Consider the following 23853-nt stretch of genomic DNA (forward strand, 5'->3'; position numbering starts at 1 on the left):
AAAGTCATATGGGAAATAAAGGCAGGAGATCCAATGAGAGCTGTCCATGGGTTTTGAGATACTTATTCTGTCATACTTGGTTTGTGTGACTGTAATGCAGGTTTTATAACCTCTCAGAGCCTTATTTTTCTCTTCTGATTAATGAGAATCATTTTCATAATGAGTAAGTCAGATAAAATACATAAAGGAATTTAGTGTAATAGTCTATAAATGACAAATGTTGTTGGTATATTATTACACATATCCAAATTAACTTTTAAGCTACATTAACTCAGTTTCCAAGCTGCAAAAGGAGATAGGAAATTACCTTTCAAAGTAATTATTGTATTCAATAGGTTCTTACAAAATAACTGATATATTAAGGGAAATAATATGGTAATCTCTGATAAATAATATTCTTTTGTAGAGGAACATACAAAAATACCATTTAATTTTGCCTGGGATTTCATTTTTCATTTATTTTTTAATCCCCTGAAATGTGTACCATAAAATTGCTTTTCAGGAAAAAAAAAAGAAATTACAAAATCTATACCTTATTTTCAATTTTATCTCTGGAGTCTGGGTAATTACTAGATTTTAAAAATCAAATACTTGATATATTTTTCTGAGTATTAGATATATGTTTAATAGAAGATTTAGGTTTTATTTAGTATCATTCTCCGTGAAGATTTTATTCATCTTCTTGTCTGAAAAGTTTATAATCAGAAAAGGAACTCTTAGGGGACCAAAGAGAGCTACCTAATATTAGTCAGTGTTTCTACAAATCATTTTGAGGTTAAGTGGCTTGGAAAACAGGAACTAGTATTAAGAGAAGCTATGGCCACTACCTATGAGCTGTGAATATTTACCATTCATTCACAAGAGTAGGATTGGGCCTTGGTGAACATTTTTTTTTCAGTCTCCCACAAAATCATTATGCAGAAACCTTGTCCCCAACCCCCTTTATATTGGTTTTCTGGAGGTAGACTTCTCACTTATCCACTCCCTTGTCCACTCTGCTCACAGGCTGAGCTGCAGGGCAGTGTATATTCCTATACCATGACTTCTACCTAGCCCAATAGTCTGTTCTATAGTGTTTAACAGTTCTGTATGAATATTGCTGGCTTTCAAAGGGCGTGATTACTAAAAGTGTGGTGTGTTTCCTGTGCCCCAGATCTAAAAGAACCTTTAAACATGAGGAATTCTCTTAAATTATTATTATTTTTGACCATGTCAGTGAATGATGTTTCAATTCTTTAAAGTTACCTCAATAAGCTATTAATAAGAAAAATGTTGACTCCTCCAAATTTTTTCCTGCGGTAACCTTCCCTGGATTCATAGGTGGAGGGAACAGAGATAGAGAGAGGATGGGTGGGTATAAGGACAGATGGATGGATACATGGATGGGCTGATGGGTAAGTGAATGGACTAGTGGATGGATGGGTGCATGCATGGATGGATGGATGGATGGATGGATGGATGGACTGGTGAGTGAGTGGATGGAGTGATGTGTGTGTAAGTGGGTGGATGGATGGATGAATGAATGGATAGAAGTGATATGAAAACAGAAGAGAATAGGAGAAAGAATGAATAAATGCCTATTTCTGACATCAATGCTGATTTCTTTTACCTTTTACATTTCCCTAGCCAATTTCCACCGCAAAGCGTCAGTGATTATGGTGGATGAGCTGCTGTCAGCCTACCCACACCAGCTTTCTTTCTCTGAGGCTGGACTTCGAATCATGATCACAAGCCACTTCCCCCCCAAGACCCGGCTCTCAATGGCTAGCCGCATGTTAATCAATGAGGTATCTGGAAAAGCATGGCCTATCTGCTTGACAGGGGTGGGAAACAGAGAGAAGGAGAGAAAGCTTCCTGATTTGAAAGAAGAAGTATCTGACTCAAAATTTAACTTAATAATATCCCTCAGCCCTTTTCCAACATCTTGGCTCACTGGCCATAATTGTATGTTGCTCCTTACTCTTCCCTCTATTGAAAGACATAATCTAGCTCCGAGTTATATAGCAAAACTCCCCTACGTCTTCCTTCCTTCCTTCCTTCCTTCCTTCCTTCCTTCCTTTTTTCCTTTTTTTCTTTCTTTTCCCTCTCTCTCCTCTCTTACTTTTTTCCTTCTTTACCCCTCTTCTCTCCCCTTCTACTCTTCACCCTTTCCTCTCCCTCCACACACACACACACACACACACACACACACACACACACACACCCCGCCGCCACGCTTTCTATCCTTGGGCTTGAATTCAGGCCCTAAGCTCTGTCCCTTAGCTTTTATGCTCAAGGACAGTGCTCTACCACTTGATCCATAGCTCCACTTCCAGCTTTGTTGGTGGTGAATTGGAGATAAGAGTCTCTCTCATAGACATTCCTGCCCACACTGGCTTTGAACCACAGTCCTCAGATCTTAGCCTCCTGAGTAGCTAGGATTTCAGGTGTGAGCCACCAGAACCCAGCTACATTTTCCTTCTATCCATCTGAGTAAAGTCTCCAATGTGATCTTGAACCAAATTTGTTGCTAAATAAAGTGTACCTTAGGTTAAAGTAATCTAGAGTTTCTGACCTAATTGTCCTTTCTCTGGAATGATGGCCTTATTGATCACACTGGTCTTAATACAGTTCCGTGACTTTCTCACATATGGAATAAGGATTCCTATAATCTAGAGAAGGAAGATAACTCCAATGTGTAGACATCAAATAAACGCTGGAGCAGACCCTGGAAGGTTCCTCTAAAGGGATTTACTAATTCCAATGGATTATAAACTCTTTCCTCCTAGAGGGAGCTTGTCTGAATTCATTGTTCAGATGCTTATCATCCCTTTGACTGTGGTAAACATGTCACTTTCTCTTTCCAGAGACAAAGACTGATAAACAGCAGGGCTTATGCCAATGGGGAATCAGAGGTGGCCATTAAAATCCCAATTAAGCATACTGTGGAGAATGGGACAGGACCCAGCAGCGCCCCAGACAGGGGTGTGAATGGAACTCGGAGGGATGACGCTGTTGCTGAAGCTGGCAATGAGACAGAGAATGAGAATGAGGACAATGAGAACAACGAGAATGATGAAGAAGAGGAAGAGGAAGAAGACGATGATGAAGGACCATACACGCCATTTGACCCACCCTGTAAGAGATCCTTTGTCTGGGTTTGGTTGGGCCAATGAATGAATGCCTTGACTTGAATGATTGTTTTACTATTCCATTTTTCTTTTCTTTTCATTTCTTTGTTGTTGTTGTTGTTGTTGTTGGCTTGAACTCGGCCTGGGTACTGTCCCTGAGCTCTTCAGCTCAAGGGAAGTGCTCTGCCACTTGAGCCACAGTGCCACTTCCAGTTTTTCTGGTGGTAATTGAAGACAAGAGTCTGGGAAGACGGCTCAGTGGTAGAGTGCTTGCCTTGCATGCATGAGGCCCAGAGTTCGATTCCTCAGCACCACATAAATAGAAAAGCCAGACGTGGCGCTGTGGCTCAAGTGGTAGAGTGCTAGCCTTGAACAAAAGCAGCTCAGGGACAGTGCCCAAGCCTAGAGTTCAAGCCCTAGGACTGGCTAGAAAAAAAAGTCTCATGGACTTTGCTGCCTGGCTTGGTTTTGAACCACGATCCTCAGCCTCCTGAGTAGCTAGAATTACAGGCATGAGCCACCAGTGCCCAGCTACTATTCCTTTTTCTTAAAGCCTCTATAGGAACATAAATATTTTTATATGAAGTTTCTACAGTGGGTAGTAACACTGTTGTTAAGGTCCAAATATGACCAGCAGGGTGGCCCATGATGATAGGTTAGAATTTGAGTTCTGTTCTGATTCATTGTATGAGCTGGGCATAGTGGCTCATGTCTATAATCTCAACAACTTGCAAGGCAGAGATAGGGGAATCACTGTTTGAAGCCAGACTAGGAAAAAAATAAAGTTCACAGGACTTCATCTCAACTAGTGCCATAGATACAGTATAGCACAAACCTATTGACCCAAGCTAGTATGGGAAGGCATAATGTCTGGGTGCTATGACCTGTGCCTAAGGTAAGTGAATTGTGGGCCAAGCATGTACCCAGGCAAGGAGACCCAGTCTCAAAACTAAATAAATGAATCAAACAAACACAAAAGAAGGTTGGAGGTATGGTTTGGTTCAGTGGCAGAAAGCTTGCCTAACAGGTGGGAAGCACTGAGTTCAAACTCTAATACTACCCCAAGAAAATGTTGTATGGACAGTGATCCCCTCTTAGCTTTTCTGTAGGAATGTGTAGTGCTATGGAGGACATGCAGTGACCCTGTGGTGGCAAGATAGCTTGATCCTCCAGGGCAGAAGCATTTCGCAGCCCTCTGCCCATCCCATTACAGCTGGCTGAAGCCTTTCTCCTTGCCAGCACCAGCCCTGGGGACGCAGGCCCAAATCCCCTTCTTCTCATTTCCTATCCCTTACTTCTATTCAGTTCCCTCTTTTTTTCTCCCCAGAACTTGTTATTTCTAGGGCTGGTGCTATGGGAGGAGCAGATCTGGGTGGAAATCTCATCTGCAGGTCCTTACCTAGTGGGACTGGTAAACAACCATGCTTGGCACCTTGAAAGGAGGTGAAAGCTCTCAGAACCTGAGCCATCAGGGCTGTGCCTCTCCTCTGATTCCCGGACAGCCTTATTCTCTACCTTGCTCATAAGTAGAACAGATGGACTAAGCCTGAAGCATTTGCTCTTCTTTTCTAGAAGCTTCTGGTTGTTTCGGGGCACTATCAAATCCCTGGGGTGTAATTAATGTGTGCAGCCTCTTTAGATGTCTGAATTGGTGTGAGGACCATCTGTGGAAGGATTTCAGAGCCCATCCTCTAAGGGCGGAAGTGAGAGCAGAGGGTCTGAGGCCACTGTTGGTTTGGGTGGTCTTGCTGTGGCTGCTGAGATGCTCCTCTGTGTGTCTCCAGGAGAGATCAATGAAAACCCTAACCCAAGCCAGATGAGAGTGGCTCACGCCTGTAATCCTAGCTACTCAGGAGGCTGAAATCTGAGGATCATGGCTCAAAGCCAGCACAGGCAGGAAAGTTCTGTGAGACTCTTATCTCCAATTAACTAGCAGAAAACTGGAAATGGCACTGTGGCCCAAGTGGTAGAGCACTTGCTTTGAGTTGAAAAGCTCAGGGACAGTGCCCAGGCCCAGAGTTCAAGCCCCACAACCCACCAAAAAAAAAAAAAATCCTAACCCAAACCACTCACAAGCCCAATCACTGCTCCTAAGATGGAAACCTGTTTAGTCCTTAACTAAAAAATATCTGTGCAAATTCTTATACTCCAGCCAAATTCCATAACCATCCAGCCAGTTAAATTATAGCTTGTTAGTAGATTATCTTATTGGGGAAAAGTAAAAGTGTATAGTAAATAGTTCTCCCTTGTCTATAGCTTTGTTTTCTGTGGTTTCAGTTACTTAGGTCAACTGTGATTAACCACAATCAACCATAATTTGAAAATGTTAAATAGAAAATTGTGGAAATAAGCTGGGCACCAGTGGCTCATGCCTGTCATCCTAGCTACTGAAGAGGCTGAGATCTAAGGATTGTGGTTTGAAGCCAGCTGGAGCAGGAAAGTCCATGTGATTCTTATCTCCAGTTGACCACCGGAAAACCAGAAGTGGCTCTGTGGCCCAAAGTGGTAAAGCGCTAGCTGTGAGTGCAAAAGCTCAGGGACAGCACCCAGGCCCTGATTCAAGCCCTACAAAAGAAATAAAAAAGAAAAACTTGTGGAAAAAAAATTGAATTCCTTTCTGAGTAATGTGGCAAACCCTTGTATAATCCTTCTACATCCCACTCAGGATATCAATCATCCCAATATCCAACATGTCCAGGCTGTGAACGCTACTCAGCTGCTGGTCACTTAGTAGACATGGTGACTGTCTTGTATCATTATGTTCAAGTAACCTTTCTTTTACTTAATCATGGCCCTGTAGTGCAAAAGTAGAGGAGATGGCAACTGCATTATAGTATATTGCTATGATCAATCTGTTTCTTGTGTTATTATTGTCTATCTCTTCCTGATTTGTGAATTAAACCTTATCACAGGTATGAATATATGGGAAAGAAGCAGTAGATGTGGAGATCAGTACTATCCACCAGTTTCTGGCATCCACTGGGATGTGTTGTCCTGGCTCTACCCACTTGCCACCTTTCAGACATGTTTCTTGGTTGTCTTAGTCCCTATCAACCAGGTGAAACCCGTCTTAAGGAGTAAATGTCCCAACACTTCATTCTTCCCTTACAAGTTGCTCTTTTTTTTTATTTCTTTCCTATTTCTACCTTACCACAAATGTAGCAGCTACAATAAAAATCAACTAATTAGCTCACAGTTTGCAGGTAAGGTCTGAAATATTGCACAATTACCTCTCTCTCCTGTTGAGTTAATCTTTGTAAAAAGGATGAAACTTTCTAAAAGCCTAGGAAGGAATATAATTTTAGAATCAAGTCCTCTGCTATTAAAGCCAAGTCACTCACCGAGGAATATACTAGAATACATGCCCTACACTTCCTGGCATGTGGCTGGGGTGTGGGTAGGAAGCAGGGAGAGAATTCACATCATTCTGGCACGTGGGCTCTGTGGAAGGGAGATCTGTGTTCTCCGATCCCTATATTCTTGGGGCTGGGAAGGTGGCTCAGTGGTAGAGCTTGCCTTGCATGCCTGAGGCCCTGGGTTCGATTCCTCAGCACCACATAAGCAAAAAAGAAAAAAGCCAGAAGTGGTGCTGTGGCTCAAGTGGTGGAGCGCTAGCCTTGAGCTGAAGAGCTGAGGGACAGCGCCCAGGACCAGAGTTCAGGCCCCACGACCGGACCCAAAAAAAAAAAATCCAATCCCTATATTCTTGGTGCCTGGAGCAGCATGTGACACAAAAGACACCCAATAAATATTTGCTTAATGAATGGCTAAGCCTGTCCCTTTGGGGCTTTGTTTGTACCAATGGTAATGAAGCAAAGAGTAAAATAATGTCCAAAATTGCTTCAGACTCAAAGAGGAAAGATAATCATTTTTACTCTTTTGTCCACAATCACACATTAGGGCCAGCTAAAATGTGGATTGGCCTTGCTGGACTGCTTTGAATCACTGAAAACATCCCTTTTGGTATCATTTTGGTTTCTTCAAGCAGTTATGTTTCTTACATTATCCTTCAAGACATATTTTAGATAACACTCATCGAATGGCTACCTTTAAGGCTGTCATTACAAAGCAGTATTGATGCACCCCTGTAATGAACACTGGGGCTATGCCTTCCAGAGAGAGCAACCTCCCCAGCCCAAATGGAAATATTTGGAAAGCTGCATGCAGCTTTGTCTCCTCATTCCCCTTTGTCCAGCTTTGCAGTTGTGTGTGTGTGTGTGTGTGTGCACGCACATGTGTATGCCTGTGCATCTGTGTGCCTGTGTGTGCTAAGACTTGAACTCAGAGCCTTAGTGCTTGCTCTCACTTGATTTTTCACTCAAGTCTGGTGCTCTACCATTTGAGTCACACCTCTACTTCCAGCTTTTTTTTTACTAGTTAAACAGAGATAAGAGTCTCAGGGACTTTCCTGCTTCAGCTGGCTTCAAACTGAGATGCTCACATCTCAGCCTCCTGAGTAACTATGATTACATGCATGAGCCCCAACCCCCATCTTCTCTCTTTCTCTCTCCCCCCACTCCTTACCTGGGAGTTCCATTAGGGATCAGCTAAGGGAGGGGATTTCAAGACTCCCCGCGGATAAGTGCCTCTTCTGTCCATTGCAGGATCTAGGAACATGCAGAAATCCAGGATGCACTTGGACTCTAGGGAATCTGACTGTGTTCTAGATCCTGCAGCATGTGAAGCCCCTCACAAGGCGCCCCTCAGAAAGGCTTGCTCTGCAATCTAGTCAGCCTCAAGGAGGTCGCTGTCTCAAGCCTCGAATTGAACAAGACGCATAGCCCATCTTTCTTAATATTTGTTTTCTTGTCTTTGATCCATCTTTGTTGGGTTCTTAAAAATAACAATTTTCTTTGTTCTAATTAGATTGTTTATAGTAGCAATAATATTAATATTGGCTGAGCTTACCTGAGGCTTCAGAGGACCTGAGTCCTGAAGGAAAGCCTGTGGAAAAGGGAAATAGCAAATAAAGATGAGAGGCTGAGCCCAAATCAGGTAGGGTCTCATAGACTATGGTAGAGCAATAAAGTTCTAGTCTGAAGCTAACCAGTGGAAGTTGGTGGAATAGTCTAGAACAGTTTGCTTTTTGAAGCTCTGTCTCTTGCTGCCATTGGTAAATAGAGGTAGGATAGGCATTGGGGTAGACTCCATAGGAAGCCAAGTCTCTAGCCAGGCCCTGATAGAAAAACTGAGGGAGAGAGGGCTGTGGAGATGACAGAAGTGCCCTGAGCAGCTGCCAGGGTTGGGCATGGGGGTGAAAGAAAAGGAAGAAGCAAAAACAACTCCAGAGATTTTTGACTAGAGAATTCTGCAAGCTTCTATTATTCCAGTACCTGTCCAATGATCATTTCATTTCATTCTCCTGGTGTCACTGTATCCACATTTCACAGAAGATAAAACTGAGGCTTGGGGAATTTAAGTAACTGAACAACTCAATTCCTACACAGAATGGGGGCTGGAGCCCCAACTGAGTGAGAGAAAAGCTCCCTCGCCCTCTAGACCACTCTGCCATGTCTGTCTGTGGGAGGCCGGGGTGCCAGCAATGATGTTAGGTAATTTTTCTACGCAGTTTTAGAAAAAAAATAGAGATAAAATAAGATTGGATATTGGTTTAAAATATAATATTAATTTTCTTAAGCCTTGCAGAAAAAGTTCAATTTAAAAAAACTTGTTCAAAGTATTATGAAAAAAATACCAACTTTCTCTCTTAATTTTAGTAGCGGTCATTTTGGAAAACTATTCCCAGCCTCTTAGAAAGTGAAGCAAACATCTATTGCATGACTCAGCAGTACCCCCAGGTCTTCACCCAAGAAATCAAACCATGTCCACTTTTAATGCCCTGACACTGACCACAACCAAATGCTCATCCACAAGATAAGCAAATTGTGGCACAGTAGAATGCTACACCGCAACTAAAAAGTAATCATTGGGGAATGTACAAGATGGTTTAATCCACGTAGAGTTGGTGAACGGAAAAGCTGATCTGTGGTGGTCAGAGTGAGAGTAGACTAGAGAGACACCATGAACTTTCTGAGAGACAGAGATGCTCTGCATAATAACTGAAATGAGCATGCAGGTATTTCTTTCCAGAGGTGAATTCCCAAGCCAAACTTAAACTGATATACTCCAAATATGAGTTTGTGGGTATTGCTGGTACACAAAATCTCAGGCAAAGGTCCCCCATGCGTGTTAACAGGTCATTGTTGGCAGATCCTTCATCATCTAGGGAATTGTTAGTGAGCTAGAAAGCAAGTATGCATTTATAAATCCTTGCCTACTTGGGATGCAGACACTAAGAATGTTCACTAGATGGCACTGTGTCTCCCAGTACTTTATAATTTGGAAAAACTTCCTTTCCAGACTATCCCAAACTGGTAGTCTTCCTAGCTTCCCTGTTCAAGCCCCTTACACATCTGTACACTCCTTCTGTGTCTTCTTTCTTTTCCATTTGTTGCATTTGCCACACAATCTCCTGATCTAACTAGCAGGTGGGCAGTGAATAACTTTTTTAAAAATTCTGTTCTTTGGTGATGGAAAGCCATTTGAAGACGAGACATACTATATGACTTAGTTCTGGCGCAATGCAGGGGGGTAGCAGAACAAAGACATGGCTAACTTGTTTTTTGCTTGCTTTTCTTTTTTCCAGCTGGCAAACTGGAAATCATGAAATGGGCATTCACCTGGCCACTGAGTTTCGTCTTATACTTTACTGTCCCCAACTGCAACAAGCCCCGCTGGGAGAAATGGTTCATGGTGACGTTTGCTTCTTCCACGTTGTGGATTGCAGCCTTCTCCTACATGATGGTGTGGATGGTGAGGGCATGGAGGATGGCGGGTGTTGCTAGATCTCTTACAGAGAAAAGCACACTAAAGTAGAAGAGAATTAAAGCTGAGGCTTCTGCCAGTAACTGTATCCTATCATAAACGGCATAACAAACCAGCCCTAAACTCATTGGCTTAGAATCCCAAGCATTCATTCTGCTCTTACATCTTTGGTTTGAGTGATTTGATTCATCTTAGCTGGGACTAGCTATCCAGCTCTGCTTCAAGTTACAGGCTGGTTAAATTTGATTCAGACAACAGATTGGATCCATGTCTATTCTGTTTACTCCTTTTTTCTTTGGGCCAATAGTGATCTGGAAATGTTTCTCTCAGGGTGACTGAAATGCAGGAGGCCAAGTGGAAACACTAGGCGCCCCCTTGGGGCTTCCTTTGGGACTGACTTACCATTACTTTCTCCCATACTCCTTTAGCCAAGCCCACCATTCCTGAGTGAGGAAAACAGGTTCTACCCACCACAGTGGAGGTGCAGCAGGGTCACAGGCAAAGGGCCTGCTGGAAAGTGACGATCTGGGAAGTGATGGTGAATCTCACCCTTCCCCTAGCTTCAGAGTCTTAGTGAAGTACAAACCTAGTTCATTGCAAGTAGAGTTAGAAATTAAAAGCCATGGCAAAACTGTGAAAATTCAATTAACATGCTTGAGTCTTGGGCATACTCAAGGAACTAAAAAGAAAAGTTTCTGAAAAGATTATTTTGAAGATAAGAGCAAATTTATACACTTGATACTATATTGAATTCTCACCCCTGGCCTTAGCAGTCATTTTGCTGTTTGGAAGGTCTGATAAGTTGTAAGAAAATAGCTGATGGGAAAGGAAAAAAAAAAAAAAAAAAACAGGAGGAGTTAGAGACCTGGACCTCGTGGGGCCATCAGTTCCCCCAGCCCTCCATACTCAACCACAAACATCATAATAACACCAAAAGTGCAGCAGGTCACTCCGGGATGAGCCAGAGACCACGATCCTCAGGGACATTACTGAGGGTTAGGAAAGAAAGACATGGTTTGGCCAAGATGCCAGTCATTCCATTTTACAAAGGCTCCTCAGAACAACAAAATAGAAAGGTCTGTTACCACCTCTCCTTTCTTCCCTGGAGACTAGAAGTTAGAAGACTGTGGCCACTCCAGATTAAATTCAGCTCTGAAAGGACATGAAAAACACCCCCTGCCTTGGAAAGGAGTGAGCTAAGTCCCCCAAACTTTTGGACAGGGAAAGAGCAATCAAAGCATTTGGGAGTGAAATCAGCTCTCCTGAGGAGGTGTCTTTTTCAACAGCTGCCCCAGGAGTTACTGTAAGAAAACCATGTTCCGTAAGACAGCTGGTTTGTGCTTCTTGTTATTTTATAGAAAGGGACAATGGTGTCCTAAAATATCCTCAGTAGTTGCATCTTAGAAATCCCTTTTCCTCAGGCCCACCTGCAGGGAAATTGTCTCCTTTTCGCCTTACCTGTCATTTGCTACAGCTCCTTTATCATCTCTCTTGCAAATGTGTTCAGCCTCATCAGGAAATCAGGGGGCCACAGTGGGCTCATCTACAGAATGCAATCTCAGGTATACCAGCTTCCTCCCTTTGCCCCAATTCACACAGAGAGAGACAGAGAGACAGAGAGAGACAGAGAGAGAAAACTACTGCCTATCTAGTGAGCCCATCTGGCTGGCTTGGAATGTTTTCTGTCACTTCCCAGTGTGACCTGGGCAGGTGCCTCCCTGAACCTCAGTATCCTCACCTGGGAAATAGGAAAAGCCTAACTCATTACAGATAATTGAGTTACACCAAAGCCAGTCAATCAGTAAGGGACTGTGGCAAATAAGAGGGACGCTGATCAGCAAGATGACATTGTCACCAGGGAATGGAGGATGGGAAAAGCTGACTGTGGCTTTCTGACAAGACCAGAAAAATGTGTAATCCAGCCCCTTTCTGTATCTTGCTTCTTCCCACAGTAATCTGCCGATGAGCATGCTTAAGTTCCTAGCATCCTAGCATCCTAGCACCCTGAGTTCAAATATTGTGTCCTACCTCTGTCTGGTCCTTAAAAGTCTAGTACTAGGCGGGTATCAGTGGCATACACCTATAATCCTAACTACTCAGGAAGCTGAGAGCTGAAGGATGGTAGTTCAGGACCAGCCCAGGCAGAAAATCTGAGACTTTTTTTTAAAATAAACAGCAAAAAGCAGGGCTGGAGGCTTAACTCAAATGGTATAACACCACCCTAGCAAGCACAAGACCCTGAGTCTAAACCTTAGTACCGGCAAAAAAAATAATAATAATCTAGTCCCTCAGACAACTTATGTCATCTGAAAGGAACAAATGCAAAGGGAACTTGAATCTGGCAAGTGTGGATTCTTTTAAGTGTAGCATCTGATGGCCCACGACCCTTGTCTTATCCCCAGGATGTTCATTGTCCCCTATGTTGATAAAGCAGAGCTTGCCTCTATCCCCCCAGAGAGATGGTCCAGGTTGGAACCTTTTCTGTTTTTTTTAATGAAAGGAAAGCTGGCAGGAAGGATTCCCAGGGTCCCTTACCTCATACCTCCTCCTGCTTCTGCCAGGTCACGATCATTGGTTATACCCTGGGAATTCCTGACGTCATCATGGGAATCACTTTCCTGGCTGCCGGAACCAGTGTGCCTGACTGCATGGCCAGCCTCATCGTTGCCAGACAAGGTGGGACATCTGGGGATAATAAGAATAAAAAGAAAGAGAGGAAGGGAAGGAGGAATGAAAGGGGAGGGCAAGATGGAGGGAGGGAAAGAAGGAAAAAAGAAAGAAGAAAGGGAAAGAAAGAGAGAGGGGAGGAGAGAATAAGGGAGAGAGGGAGGGGGAAGGAACCCAGGGAGGGAAGGGGGAAGAGAAGATCTTTCTATGAGAGAGAGAGAGAGGCAGGTCAGGCCCATGTGGCAGCTAATGGGCCACAAATGCCTTTTAGAAGGAATGGCAAATGGCCTGAATGCTGAGTTTGTTAGCTTCCTGAGATAAGAACAGGGAAAAAAGCCAGAAGGTTCTACCCTTGAAGAAAGCAGGATGTTTTCCTAGGCAGCACCCACAGGTCCTCTGGTTGCATTGTTGAAAATTGTAATAAATCCAGTGATAGCTAACCTTTTCTAAATAAGGCATTTTAGGTGTCCCAGCATTTGAACAACTCTGTGAGACAGGACACACATACTTCCATTTCATGGATGTTGGAATGAAAGCCTAGAGAGCAGTGAATGCCACATCAAAGCTTTATCCAGATCACACCTCACAAAGCCGCAGCTGCTAGAGCTCAGTTTTCAGCATATGACAGACCCTTCTCTCCTTGGAACTGTGCGGCCAGCAGGGTGCTGGTGGCTCACACCTGTAATCCTAGCTATTCAGGAGGCTAAGAGCTGACAATTGCAGTTCAAAGCCAGCCAGGGCAGGAAAGTTAATGAGACTCTTATCTCCAATTAACCACCAGAAAACCAGAAGTGGAGCTGTGGCTCAAAGTGGTAGAGTGCAAGTTAGCCTTGAGTGAAAGGGCTCAGGCCTCCTTAGTTCAAGCCCCACAACTGACAAAAAGGGGGGGGGGCCTCCCATCCCCATGTGGACACTTTTGATGGCCATACTCACTGTCACTTAGGTACCTGATGGATGCTGGAGACATTTATTTTACATCAGTTCATTGTGCAGCTACAGAACTTACCAGTGTCCTCTAAACATCCTCACAAAACTACTGACTGCATTATCTTGATACTACTCAATTGCTCACAAGAACTGCATTTGGTTCAGAGCAGTCAGAACATGATGCTAAAATGTAAAATGCATAAGTTGATAAGCTTTTGAGCCACTGTATAGACTGAGTCCATTCCTTCTAGAAGCATGGCTCAATACCTTCACAGAATATTTCTTTTTTTTTAATCACTTATATTGAATCAGTGATCACATTTGAAGTTGAAGTTCAATAGTCCCATCAGCTGTGTGTTTATGTATTTTACAATCTGTGTCATTTCATGTATCAGTGTATACAGCCCAGCAAAATGGCTTTCCAGCCATCAGACCAAAGACTGGGGAAAGTCCAATGCCCCCCCCCAATCCCGGGATCCCCTCCTCATATAAGTGTCTTCTGGTTCTTGCAGGAATGGGGGACATGGCTGTATCCAATTCTATTGGGAGCAATGTGTTTGACATCTTAATCGGCCTCGGTCTCCCCTGGGCTCTGCAAACTCTGGCTGTGGATTACGGATCCTACGTAAGTGGTGTCCTACATAAAGTTTCCTTAAATCCAGAACCACCTCATCTCAGCTTGTAATGCCCTTGGCCACGGAGACTCTCTTAGGGTAGAGGAGATGTGGTATAGAAATAATAATGTTGAAAAAGCAAATCATTCTTGTCAACATCCTTCCACACATGCTCACGGGACATTTGGAACTCTAGAGCAGAGACAGGCAACTTTTTTCTATCAAGAGCCAATATAGTAAGTATCTTGGTCATCGTTATCATGGGATAGAGAGTCTCAGTCACAGCCACTGACAATACCAATGTGCGAGGAAGCAGCCCCAGAGAGAGCATAGTGGTTTCAAGACAACCTTATTTATACAAACTGAAATTAGAATGCTTTCAATTTTCATGCCATGACATATTATCCTTCATTTGATTTTTTTCAACCATTAAAACCAATGAACTATTAAATCATTCTCTCTTTGGGGGTTTTTTGGAAAGTAGTGCTGGACTTTGAACTCAGAGCCTTATGTGTGCCTGCTAAGACATCATTTTGGACTCTTCCTAACAGAAATTCAGGCACTGGCTTATTCCATCATGTGGTTCTCTCATCTTGGAGTTTTTCTTCTCTAGTTACACCAAAGGCAGAGAAAGATAAGGCATGAATGATAGTACAGATCATCTTTTAGTGAGAATTAGAAGTGGCTTTTGTCCTCTCTGACTCCATTCTTACTGCTGAACCACACCTCTAGCCCTTTTCTTACTTCCTTACTCTGGCATTGCCCAGACTAAATCCAACTATTTTATGAGTTACATCCTAACTGGGATAACTGTGCCCAGCTCCTAGCTGGGCTCTCAGAAACTTTCCTACCAAGGCTGGCCACATCCTCCCAGATACAGCTGTTCCAAGTGTCTAGGATTATAGGTGTGAGTGCAAATTGTAGTCACTCTTAAGTCATGATCTGTGTAAAATGAGTTGGTGGGACAGATTTGGTTGCTGAGACACAATTTGCCAGTCCCTACTCTAGTATATTTGGACTTGCTTTATCTCCTTTTGTGTGCCATGAGGCATGTTAAGATATACTGAAGAGATGCATCCAGGTTGGCCTCTAAAAAGGTGTCTGCCATTGGTTGGTTACAGGATTCAAAGGACCCTCCTAAAACTTGTAATCTAAAGAATGAGACTGATGTCTCACTTTTGTGAATAGATCCTTGCCAACCAAATTCACAAGAATTTGATGTTATCAAATACTTAAGTACCAGGCAGAGGGGATATTTATTTGGGTAATTTTTTTCTCTATATTTCTGGAGAAAAAATTCTCACGTGGGAGCTATTTTTGGTGTCCCGTGAGCATTCTTAAGTGCAATGACCCACCAGTAACATGCACAGCAATCAATACCAAGTTATGTTCATGGATAAAATTTATTATAGCAAAAGGTGTGGGGTAAAGGCAGAAAAAGCATGAAATTCAAAGAGGTCAGGTACAGGATTCCAGTCCCTTCCCTACTGGGTTCTTTCTAGCAGTGAACTACAAGGATTTATGTGAGATGTCTGCTTAGAAAAGACCCCTGGAGTCTGAGGCTTTGGGGGATGCAGTGATCAATTCTTCACTAAGAACAGCTGTAGGAACTGACTCTCAGAGTACCAGCACAGAGACAGAGTATACTTTATAAAGCTTCCTAGGCAAGCTGGTGAAGCCTGGCCCTTTGCTTCATTTATATAAAACAGCATCATCAGTCAGTCATGTTCTGAGCTGCTACCTTTTCAGGATTTGCTCTGCCTCCCCCCTGGCCCCAGACTGGAGCTACATTAACACCTCTGCACAGATGATCAAATACTCTTCAATTTGTTAGACTGGCAGTCTTTGCTACTATGTTACAACAACTCCCAGTATCTTGCGCTGGAGTAATCCAGCAGTGGTTTCTTCTTCAAACTCTGTGCAGCAGAAGTTCCTCTTCCAAAGGACTCTTGCCAGCAGAAACTCCGGCATTGGGGCTTATTCCATCTTGCAGATGTATCATCTGGGAGTCCTTCTTCTCTGACTAAACAAAAATCAGAGAAGGAAAAGACATGACAGATTGGACAGATCATGATTTGCTCAGAGCTAGAATCTGTTTATGTCTTCTCTGTCACCATACAATAGTCCAGCTAAGTCATAGTACCCACCTAGACACAAGAAAGAATGAATCATGTAACTGTGGGTCACAGACAGGTATCTATGTTACCAGGAAAGGGAGGAGAGGCAGGTGGTAGTGAATGCTAGCAGGCTCTCCAGTCTCATTCATGTGATGGAGAGTAGAATCCAAGCAAAAGGAATCTAGCCAGAAACCTTTCCTGCAGCTGGTATATTGGAGCATTTTTCTCTGCCACATAAGCAGAACACTCATGAGCCTGACATGCTGGGTCACATGTGAACCACCTGTCCTTTCTGTTAGTGTATCTTTCCTGTTCTCAAGCTGAGAGCAGTAGGATTAATTAGTAGTTTAACTATCAATAGTTTAAATATCATTAAACTACTTGTCATTTTGTTATAATAAGAGTTCTTCCAAGGACTGGGAAGGTGGCTCAGTGGAAGAGTACTTGCCTTGCATGCATGAGGCCCTGGGTTCGATTCCTCAGCACCACATAAGCAGAAAAAGCCGGAAGTGGCGCTGTGACTCTTAAGTGGTAGAGCGCTAGCCTTGAGCTGAATTGCTGAGAGACAGCACCCAGGCCCAGAGTTCAGTTCCACAACCAACAACAACAAAAAAAAAAAAAGTTCTTCCACTGCTGAAAAATCTCTTGAAGTTTATCTACAACTGGCTATGTGGACCTTTTTTTTAATCTTGGGGTAAAAGTAACTTGTGCTTTATAAAAGAAAGCTCTGGGGTGGTGCTTGCAAGAAGGAACTTTCTATAATGATGGAAATAGTCTACAGCTGCATTAGCTAACACAGTAGCCAGATACTACACCATGGAAAAGGTGTAGAGTGTAATAATAGAACTGAGGATTAGACCTCCCATTGCATTCGTACAAGTTTTCAGCAAACAGTTCTGTTCATGAGTTAGGGGAACACTATACATCCACTAAGGTGGGGGTATGGATGCTTCATAATTATGATACCCCTTCAAGACCATACTTTATATAAACAGTTCCATGTTTTTGTGGTTTGAACTCAGGACAATGTGTTTCCTAGGCAGACACTCTCCCACTGAGCTCCACCTCCCACCTGTTTGAAGGCTTAAGAAGAGACAGAATGTCTTATGAGCGAAGGGTAGAAATGAGAGATTCCTGGTTCCATACTTCAGGCCTCCCTTGTCATCAGTTCAACCCCACCACCCTTCAGCCTGCTTGCCCCACTCTGACAGAAGGCCTGAAGTTAACATGCCCTAGCTTCCTTAGAAAACATGACTGACCCTATGTTAGGATTTAGTCTTCCTGAGCAGTGTAGCCAATAAACATGCTCCTTCGCCTAGCTAAATTCTAGCTCACCTACAACCCACTTCATTTTTCCACTTCCCTCTTAGAAAGTTATGAAGCAGTAAAACTAACTCTTAATCCCAACTGCTTTTGGTTTCCTCTGTTGATGTCTAGAGCACAGTAGCTAAAACACAGACAATGAATGGGTGCTATTATATGGCCCAGATCATGAATCAGTAATACATTTTTATCACATTGACTCTTCAGCAAGAGATGTACAGGTAGGACAGGGGATGAGATTCTTTGTGTTAGTCTGGTGGATTACCTGACACAATCAATTTATGAAGAGAGAAGGTTTGTTTGGATACATGGTTCTACGGTTTCTAATCCAAGGTCAGGCCTCTGGTGAGGTCAGGGCATCGTGGTGGGAGCTCATGGCAGGGCACTCTGCTCACCTTGGGAAGCAGAACATAGAAGAAGAGCAAAGACAAACTAAGTTTCCACAATCCAGTCAAGATCAGGTGCTGAAGGACCTATTGGGCCTAATGATCCATAGCAACCCCCAACAGCACCCTCCCGGAACCGAGCCTTCACACATAGCCCTCTAGGATCTCTTGGTTTTTATTTTATTTTTTATTTTAGTTTATTTCCTTTTATTTTTGTCAGTCATGGGGCTTGAACTCTGGGCCTGAGTGCTTTCCCTCAGCTCTTCAGCTCAAGGCGAGCTCTCTACCACTTGAGCTACAGCACCACTTCTGGTTTTCTGGGGGTTTATTGGAGATAAGAATATCACGGACTTTTCTGCCCAGGCTGTGATCCATCTCAGATCTCAACCTCCTGAGTAACTAGGATTATAGGCGTGAGCCACCAGCGCCCGGCTTTATTTTTTATTGCAGTTACACACAGGAAAAGTTATGGAAGGTAAAATCAACAACTTTCAAAAAACAAAATCAAAGATCATCCTAGGAGCAAACCAAGTCTTCTTGCGAACTTTGAACTTTTCCTGAACATGGATGTCAGGCCTAAAATTCCAGCTCAGTTAGACCCACTGTCTATGATAAACAATTCCCTTAGTGGCCTACCCTCATCTCCTCTCTTCTGGCATTCTCCCAACACACTCTAGAGGACAGAAAATTAAACACATTGTCACATCAGTAATTTCTACAGCTATGAAAACATACTTTTTCCAGGTCTCATTAGCTAATCACAGTGTGATATCATGAAGACAAAACTTCAGTCCCTATTAATTGTTTGGCACAAATGTATGCTTTCCATCTGAAGATGACACAATGAGGTCACTGGTCATTCCTCTGAAATTGTACAATAACTACAGCTAGCCCTGTCAAGGAAGATCTCCTTCATCCTTGAACTAGAGGGGAAAAGGCAGAGAAACCAGATGTCTGTGACAATAACTATGGCAGCTATGGTGTACAACAATCCTCTTGGGGGAAACTTTGCCTGGGAAGATTCTAGAGAAAGTTAGGTCAAATTGCATTTTCTTCCATATGCTGCTATTTCTGTAACCAGTGCAGGAAAGATTTTCATTTTTTTTCCATAAATGCAAACAACTAATATAGACCTCTCTTTTAAAAAACAGAAATTGAGGGATATGATAATCAAAAGTTCATGAGCCCCAGGGGAATGAATAATTCATTTTTTTTATTGTGGGAGACAGGGGTACAGCTTCATTCTAACGCAAGTAGAATCCAGATGCTCCAGTGCGCTTTGTTTCCTTGACTTTTAAAAGTCCAAAGGAGAGTGAAATAAGCCAAGATCAGAGAGACAAACGGCACACAGTCTCCCTAATATGCGGATGTTAAATTCAAATGCAGTGAGATATGAGAAAGTAAACAGGACTCAAGAAACAAAGGACCTCTTACTAATTTGTCATTGTGTTTTTAGATGACTCTATGTTCTTGACCCCACCTATTGTAGATACATGTGTACCTGTGAGGGAAGCGAGGAGAAGGGCACAGAATTAGAGGGAAACAGGTGAAAAAATACAGCAGAGGGGTTCCTCAGCTGCACTGGACATTGATGAAAGTGAACTAAGCAACTCGGGGTAGTGACGGAAGGAAAGGAGTGAGAAAGAGGGAACGGCTTACAGTAAGCAAAAGGAATGCAATGTACGTATCACCCTATGTGGAAGAAATAGTTGTACTGTCAAAGTCTGTAGAGTTCATAAGCTTTATAGACCATGATAATGACAATTCACCTTGTGAAGGTTAAACTGTGTTTGTGACTTTAGCTAGATATCACTATGCCATATTGTGAAGTTTATGTAATATTTACTCCCAATAAGGAAACTTAAAAAAAAGAAAAGAAAAACGTCCAAAGAAAACCCAGGTACCTTTCAAAACTCATGCCTGTAATCCTAGTTACTCAGAAGGGTGAGATGTAAGGGTGATGATTCGAAGCCAACCTGGTCAATTGAAGATGAGTATTAGGAAAGTTCATGAGACTCTGATCTCCAATTAATCACCAAAAAGCCAGAAGTAGAACTATGGCTCAGATGGCATAGTGCCAGCCTTGAGGGAAAAGGTAAGAGACAGTGCCCAGGCCCTGAATTCAAACCTTAGTACAAGCACAAAAAGTTTAAGAAATATTTTTCCCAAGAAAAACTAAATATGGTAGCTCACTCTTGTGATCCTAGTTGAGAGGCTGAGGTTGGGAGGATCATTATTAAGGACCAGCCCAGGCAAAAAGTTCACAAGATCCCATCTCAACCAGTAAAAGCTGGGTGCAGTGGTGCACCCGCCTTCCTAGTACAAAGGAGACTTCAGTAAGACTATTGACATCCAGGATAGCTTAGGCAAATGGCACTTTTTCAAAAACTAATGTGAGTTGCTGGGCACTGGTGGCTCATGCCTGAAATCCTAGCTATTCAGGAAGTTGAGATCTGAGGATTTCAGGTTGAAGCCAACACAGGCAGGAAAGTCTGTGAAGCTCTTATCTCCAATTAACCACTAAAAAAAAAACTAGAAGTGGAACTGTCAGGCAATTGGAAAGCACTAGCCTTGAGAATAGAGCTAAAAGATGGCACCCAGGTCCTAATTTTAAGCTTCAGGATTAGCGTGCACATGTGCACGCGTGCGCGCACATACACACACACACACAGACCCCTACAAAAGCACTTATACAGGCACATCACAAACTAATGAGACAAAAACAGGGAGCAGGGAGTGGCTCAAATGCTAGAATGCCTGCATAATAAACGTAAGACACTGAATTCAAACTCTAGTACTTTTCAAGGACAATAAAAACACAATTCAAAAGAAAAAAATCTGATTAACTTATTTTTCAGTAATATTCACAATTTGAAACTATTAAAATCTGTCATATATTTTGTTGAAATTGTGCACTCAATAAGCTTGCATTTCATAAGATTGCCCAAAGTGACAGTAACCTTCACTATTTGGAAATTTTCATCCTGAATCAGGACTAGAAGGTAAAGAGGCAATAAACAGTAATGGGCCAACCACTGCGCTGAACAAAGGGAAAGGAGTCAGAAAACCTTCTAGAGTTTTATTTATCCTCAATAGTTAGCTCTCTGCTTGAGAAGACTGTTAATGAAAGAAGAATCTCCAAAAACAGATCACCTCAAGTCTTGCCTAAAAATCTTCAGGAACTGATCCGCTCTAGTGTTATCTAAGAAATCTCAATGAACAGTGCACCCCAAATCAACGTGTGGGTGCTGCCCAGCTACAGAGTCATTCTTTACATCCTCTTTCTCCATGTCCCCTTTGCCCCATTACTTAAGAGTATTGGGCATTTTTAGTAACATACCCAGAAGCCCTTTTATTTAGAATAACTCCAAGAAGCTAGAAGGTGGCCAAACATCCAAGTTGTCTCTCTAGGTGGAAAAAGTTTGGAGATTGGTCTTGGTAATAGCATTCAATTTTTTTGGTGTAAAGACTTTCATCCTGGTCAATTCCAATCCACCAGCATGTTATCTTCCTGCAGGTGAGTTAGAAAGAGCAGCACCCAATTGCTTTCTAGATCTTGTTTGAAATAGCTCCAACTCTCTGTGGGTAAGAATAGAGATTTTGTTCTTCAGAAAAGGGAAAGCTTGTTCTAGCTGATGGAGTCAGACTCCAGAAACTGACAACTGCATGTGCTGAAGCTTGCCAGGAAAGATGAAAAAGAAAGACAGGGAGACATCAAGACCTGATTTGGTTTACTGATCCACTCCAACAGGCCTTCCATTGGACGTTTGAGCACAGGTTGGGGGGGGGGGGGATACAATCTCTATGCTCAGCAGGGGAGTTTAGGGGAGGCACCAGCACAGAGATTCCAGAGCATGGCATTCTGGAAGTGCTCCATTTTGTGGGATTGGCTTTGTGCAAGAGAAGGAGATGTTGGTTGGCTTTGGGAGAACTTTGAAAAGGGCCTGCAATATTTCTTGGGCTCCACAGACCCAGTTTCTTCCAATGCTCCTGTAAGCTGAGCACTGTCCCTCACTTTTTTACTCAAGGCTAGCTCTCTACCACTTCAGTCACAGTTTCACTTCTGGCTTTTTGGTGCTTAATTGGCAATAAGAACCTACAGGGGCTGGCTTTGAACCGGGATCCTCAGATCTCAAGTAGGATTACAGGCCTGAGCCACCAGCACCTGGCTAGATGTTTTTTGTTTTTGTAATTTCCTACCCAACATCAGGGTGAGCTCTCTGTTGTAACTTTATGATGAGCAGAAATAGTTCCCTGCCTCCTGAGTTTGGATTTGGCTGTGGGTTAGACTGAATGGAAAAATGAGTGGACCTGAAACAAAAACAGACTTGAACTAGATGTACAGTTCGGTGTGGTCTCTGGTGCCCTTACCTTTTATCATGAGATGAGACACTCGAACTGCACCTGGCTGAAGCTTGGAGCCAAGCCATATTCAGCCAGACACATAAAAATCCACAGATGCATGAGTGAGAAGCAATTCCAATGGAGTTCGGAGGCTTTTGTTACACAGCATTATGGTAGCAACAGCTGACTGATAAACCCTAATCCTAACTGAAAATCCTAATCATTTCCTTCTCATGCAAGATGCCTCCTAGCTAGTCTTGCTACCATCTACCTTGTCTGGGATACAGCCTTTTCTCCATGAATTTCTCAGAATCTTCTTTCCAAAAGATACACATGATTGCATATCTTCCTCTCCAACACCCATTCTTTCCATTACCATGATTTACAGTGCCCTTTACCATGTGACCCCCTCCCCTGACTTTCAATTTATCTTTGACCACTCATCGCTGTGTTCTCCCACCCCCCCCCCCCTCAACTCCCTCACATACCTTCCCTTCCCCTAGTCACATCAGCTGCCTCTGGGGAGGGGTGGTGAGGTCCTTCAATGAATCAAGCCTTGTTATATCTTGGTGCTCTCTGCAAGTAGTTCCTTAGGCCTGAGAGAAGTTTTTTGCTCATATCCCTATTTGCTTTTTCTGATCATCTGGGCTTGTCAAATAGCAGCAAGTTTCTCACTATCCTCCCAACCACTGCCACATACCCTACACCTCCTGCACAACCAGCCTTCAGGTGAGCATATACCCTTCTTTGGGTAGGAATTGTTGGCATGTTCAGCGTCTTCCCCAAGCTGTTAGTCTAGGGGCAGAGGACTATGTCTTGCTTACCACAGCATCCTAGCAGGTAGCAGGTGTTCAACTAATGCTTGACCTAAGGAAGTGTGGGGGGAACACATTTCTAGTTACCAATTCTTTTTAACCTCAAGTGGATTCCTGCTTAGAAATAAAAAATAAAAATAAAAAATACAGCTACTCTTCTTCTCCTGTTTCCTCTCATATTTATGTTACATTTCTAAGCTCTAACTCAGAAATAATCAGTTTTGCCCTGGCTTCCTGCAGCCTGCCCAGTGACTTTTGCAGTTCTGAGGTTCATCACCATAACTGGACAAGAAGTGTTCATTTCCTAAACTTGGATTTTTTTAAAGGAATTTTTCTTATTTAGGGCACTTAGATAACTAGCTGGCTTCTGAGCAAACCACTGAGTGTAAGAAATGTCAAAATCTGTAAAAGTATATTCGTTCCTCCCTGCCAAATGCTTGAACCTACTGCTAGGCACTAAACAGCTGTCTGGATGATAATTATTCCATAATTATGACTTGGAAATCCCATCTGGACAAGATGGAAACATTGCTTCGGAATTGTCAGCAGGTCCCTCGCGAGGTTGGGAGAGGCCATTAAACCCATACAAGCTGCTTGCTTCTGAGGTCAGAGATGCAGAAGGATGTCCCAGGGTTATGCAGGATAAATAGAAAGAGGCCCCGAGTGTCCTTCAGGAAATGAAGTCAATTTTTTGGGACAGTCTAGGGGTAGAGATGAGGGCAAAG

General features: G+C 43.0%; 1 protein-coding gene across 1 annotated transcript in view; it reads left to right on the plus strand.

The window, feature by feature from the left end:
- Positions 1-23853, plus strand: part of Slc24a3 (solute carrier family 24 member 3) — a 469379-nt gene that overhangs the window by 434031 nt on the left and 11495 nt on the right. The window contains exons 11-15 of the mRNA XM_042666545.1: positions 1627-1787; positions 2847-3117; positions 9757-9923; positions 12497-12611; positions 14042-14154. Of these exons, the coding sequence (XP_042522479.1) occupies positions 1627-1787; positions 2847-3117; positions 9757-9923; positions 12497-12611; positions 14042-14154 (827 nt within the window). The remainder of the gene's footprint in view (positions 1-1626; positions 1788-2846; positions 3118-9756; positions 9924-12496; positions 12612-14041; positions 14155-23853) is intronic.

Source organism: Dipodomys spectabilis, unplaced genomic scaffold, assembly GCF_019054845.1.
Source record: "Dipodomys spectabilis isolate Male_0828 unplaced genomic scaffold, ASM1905484v1 ptg000365l, whole genome shotgun sequence".
In the NCBI taxonomy this organism is placed as follows: Eukaryota; Metazoa; Chordata; class Mammalia; order Rodentia; family Heteromyidae; genus Dipodomys; species Dipodomys spectabilis.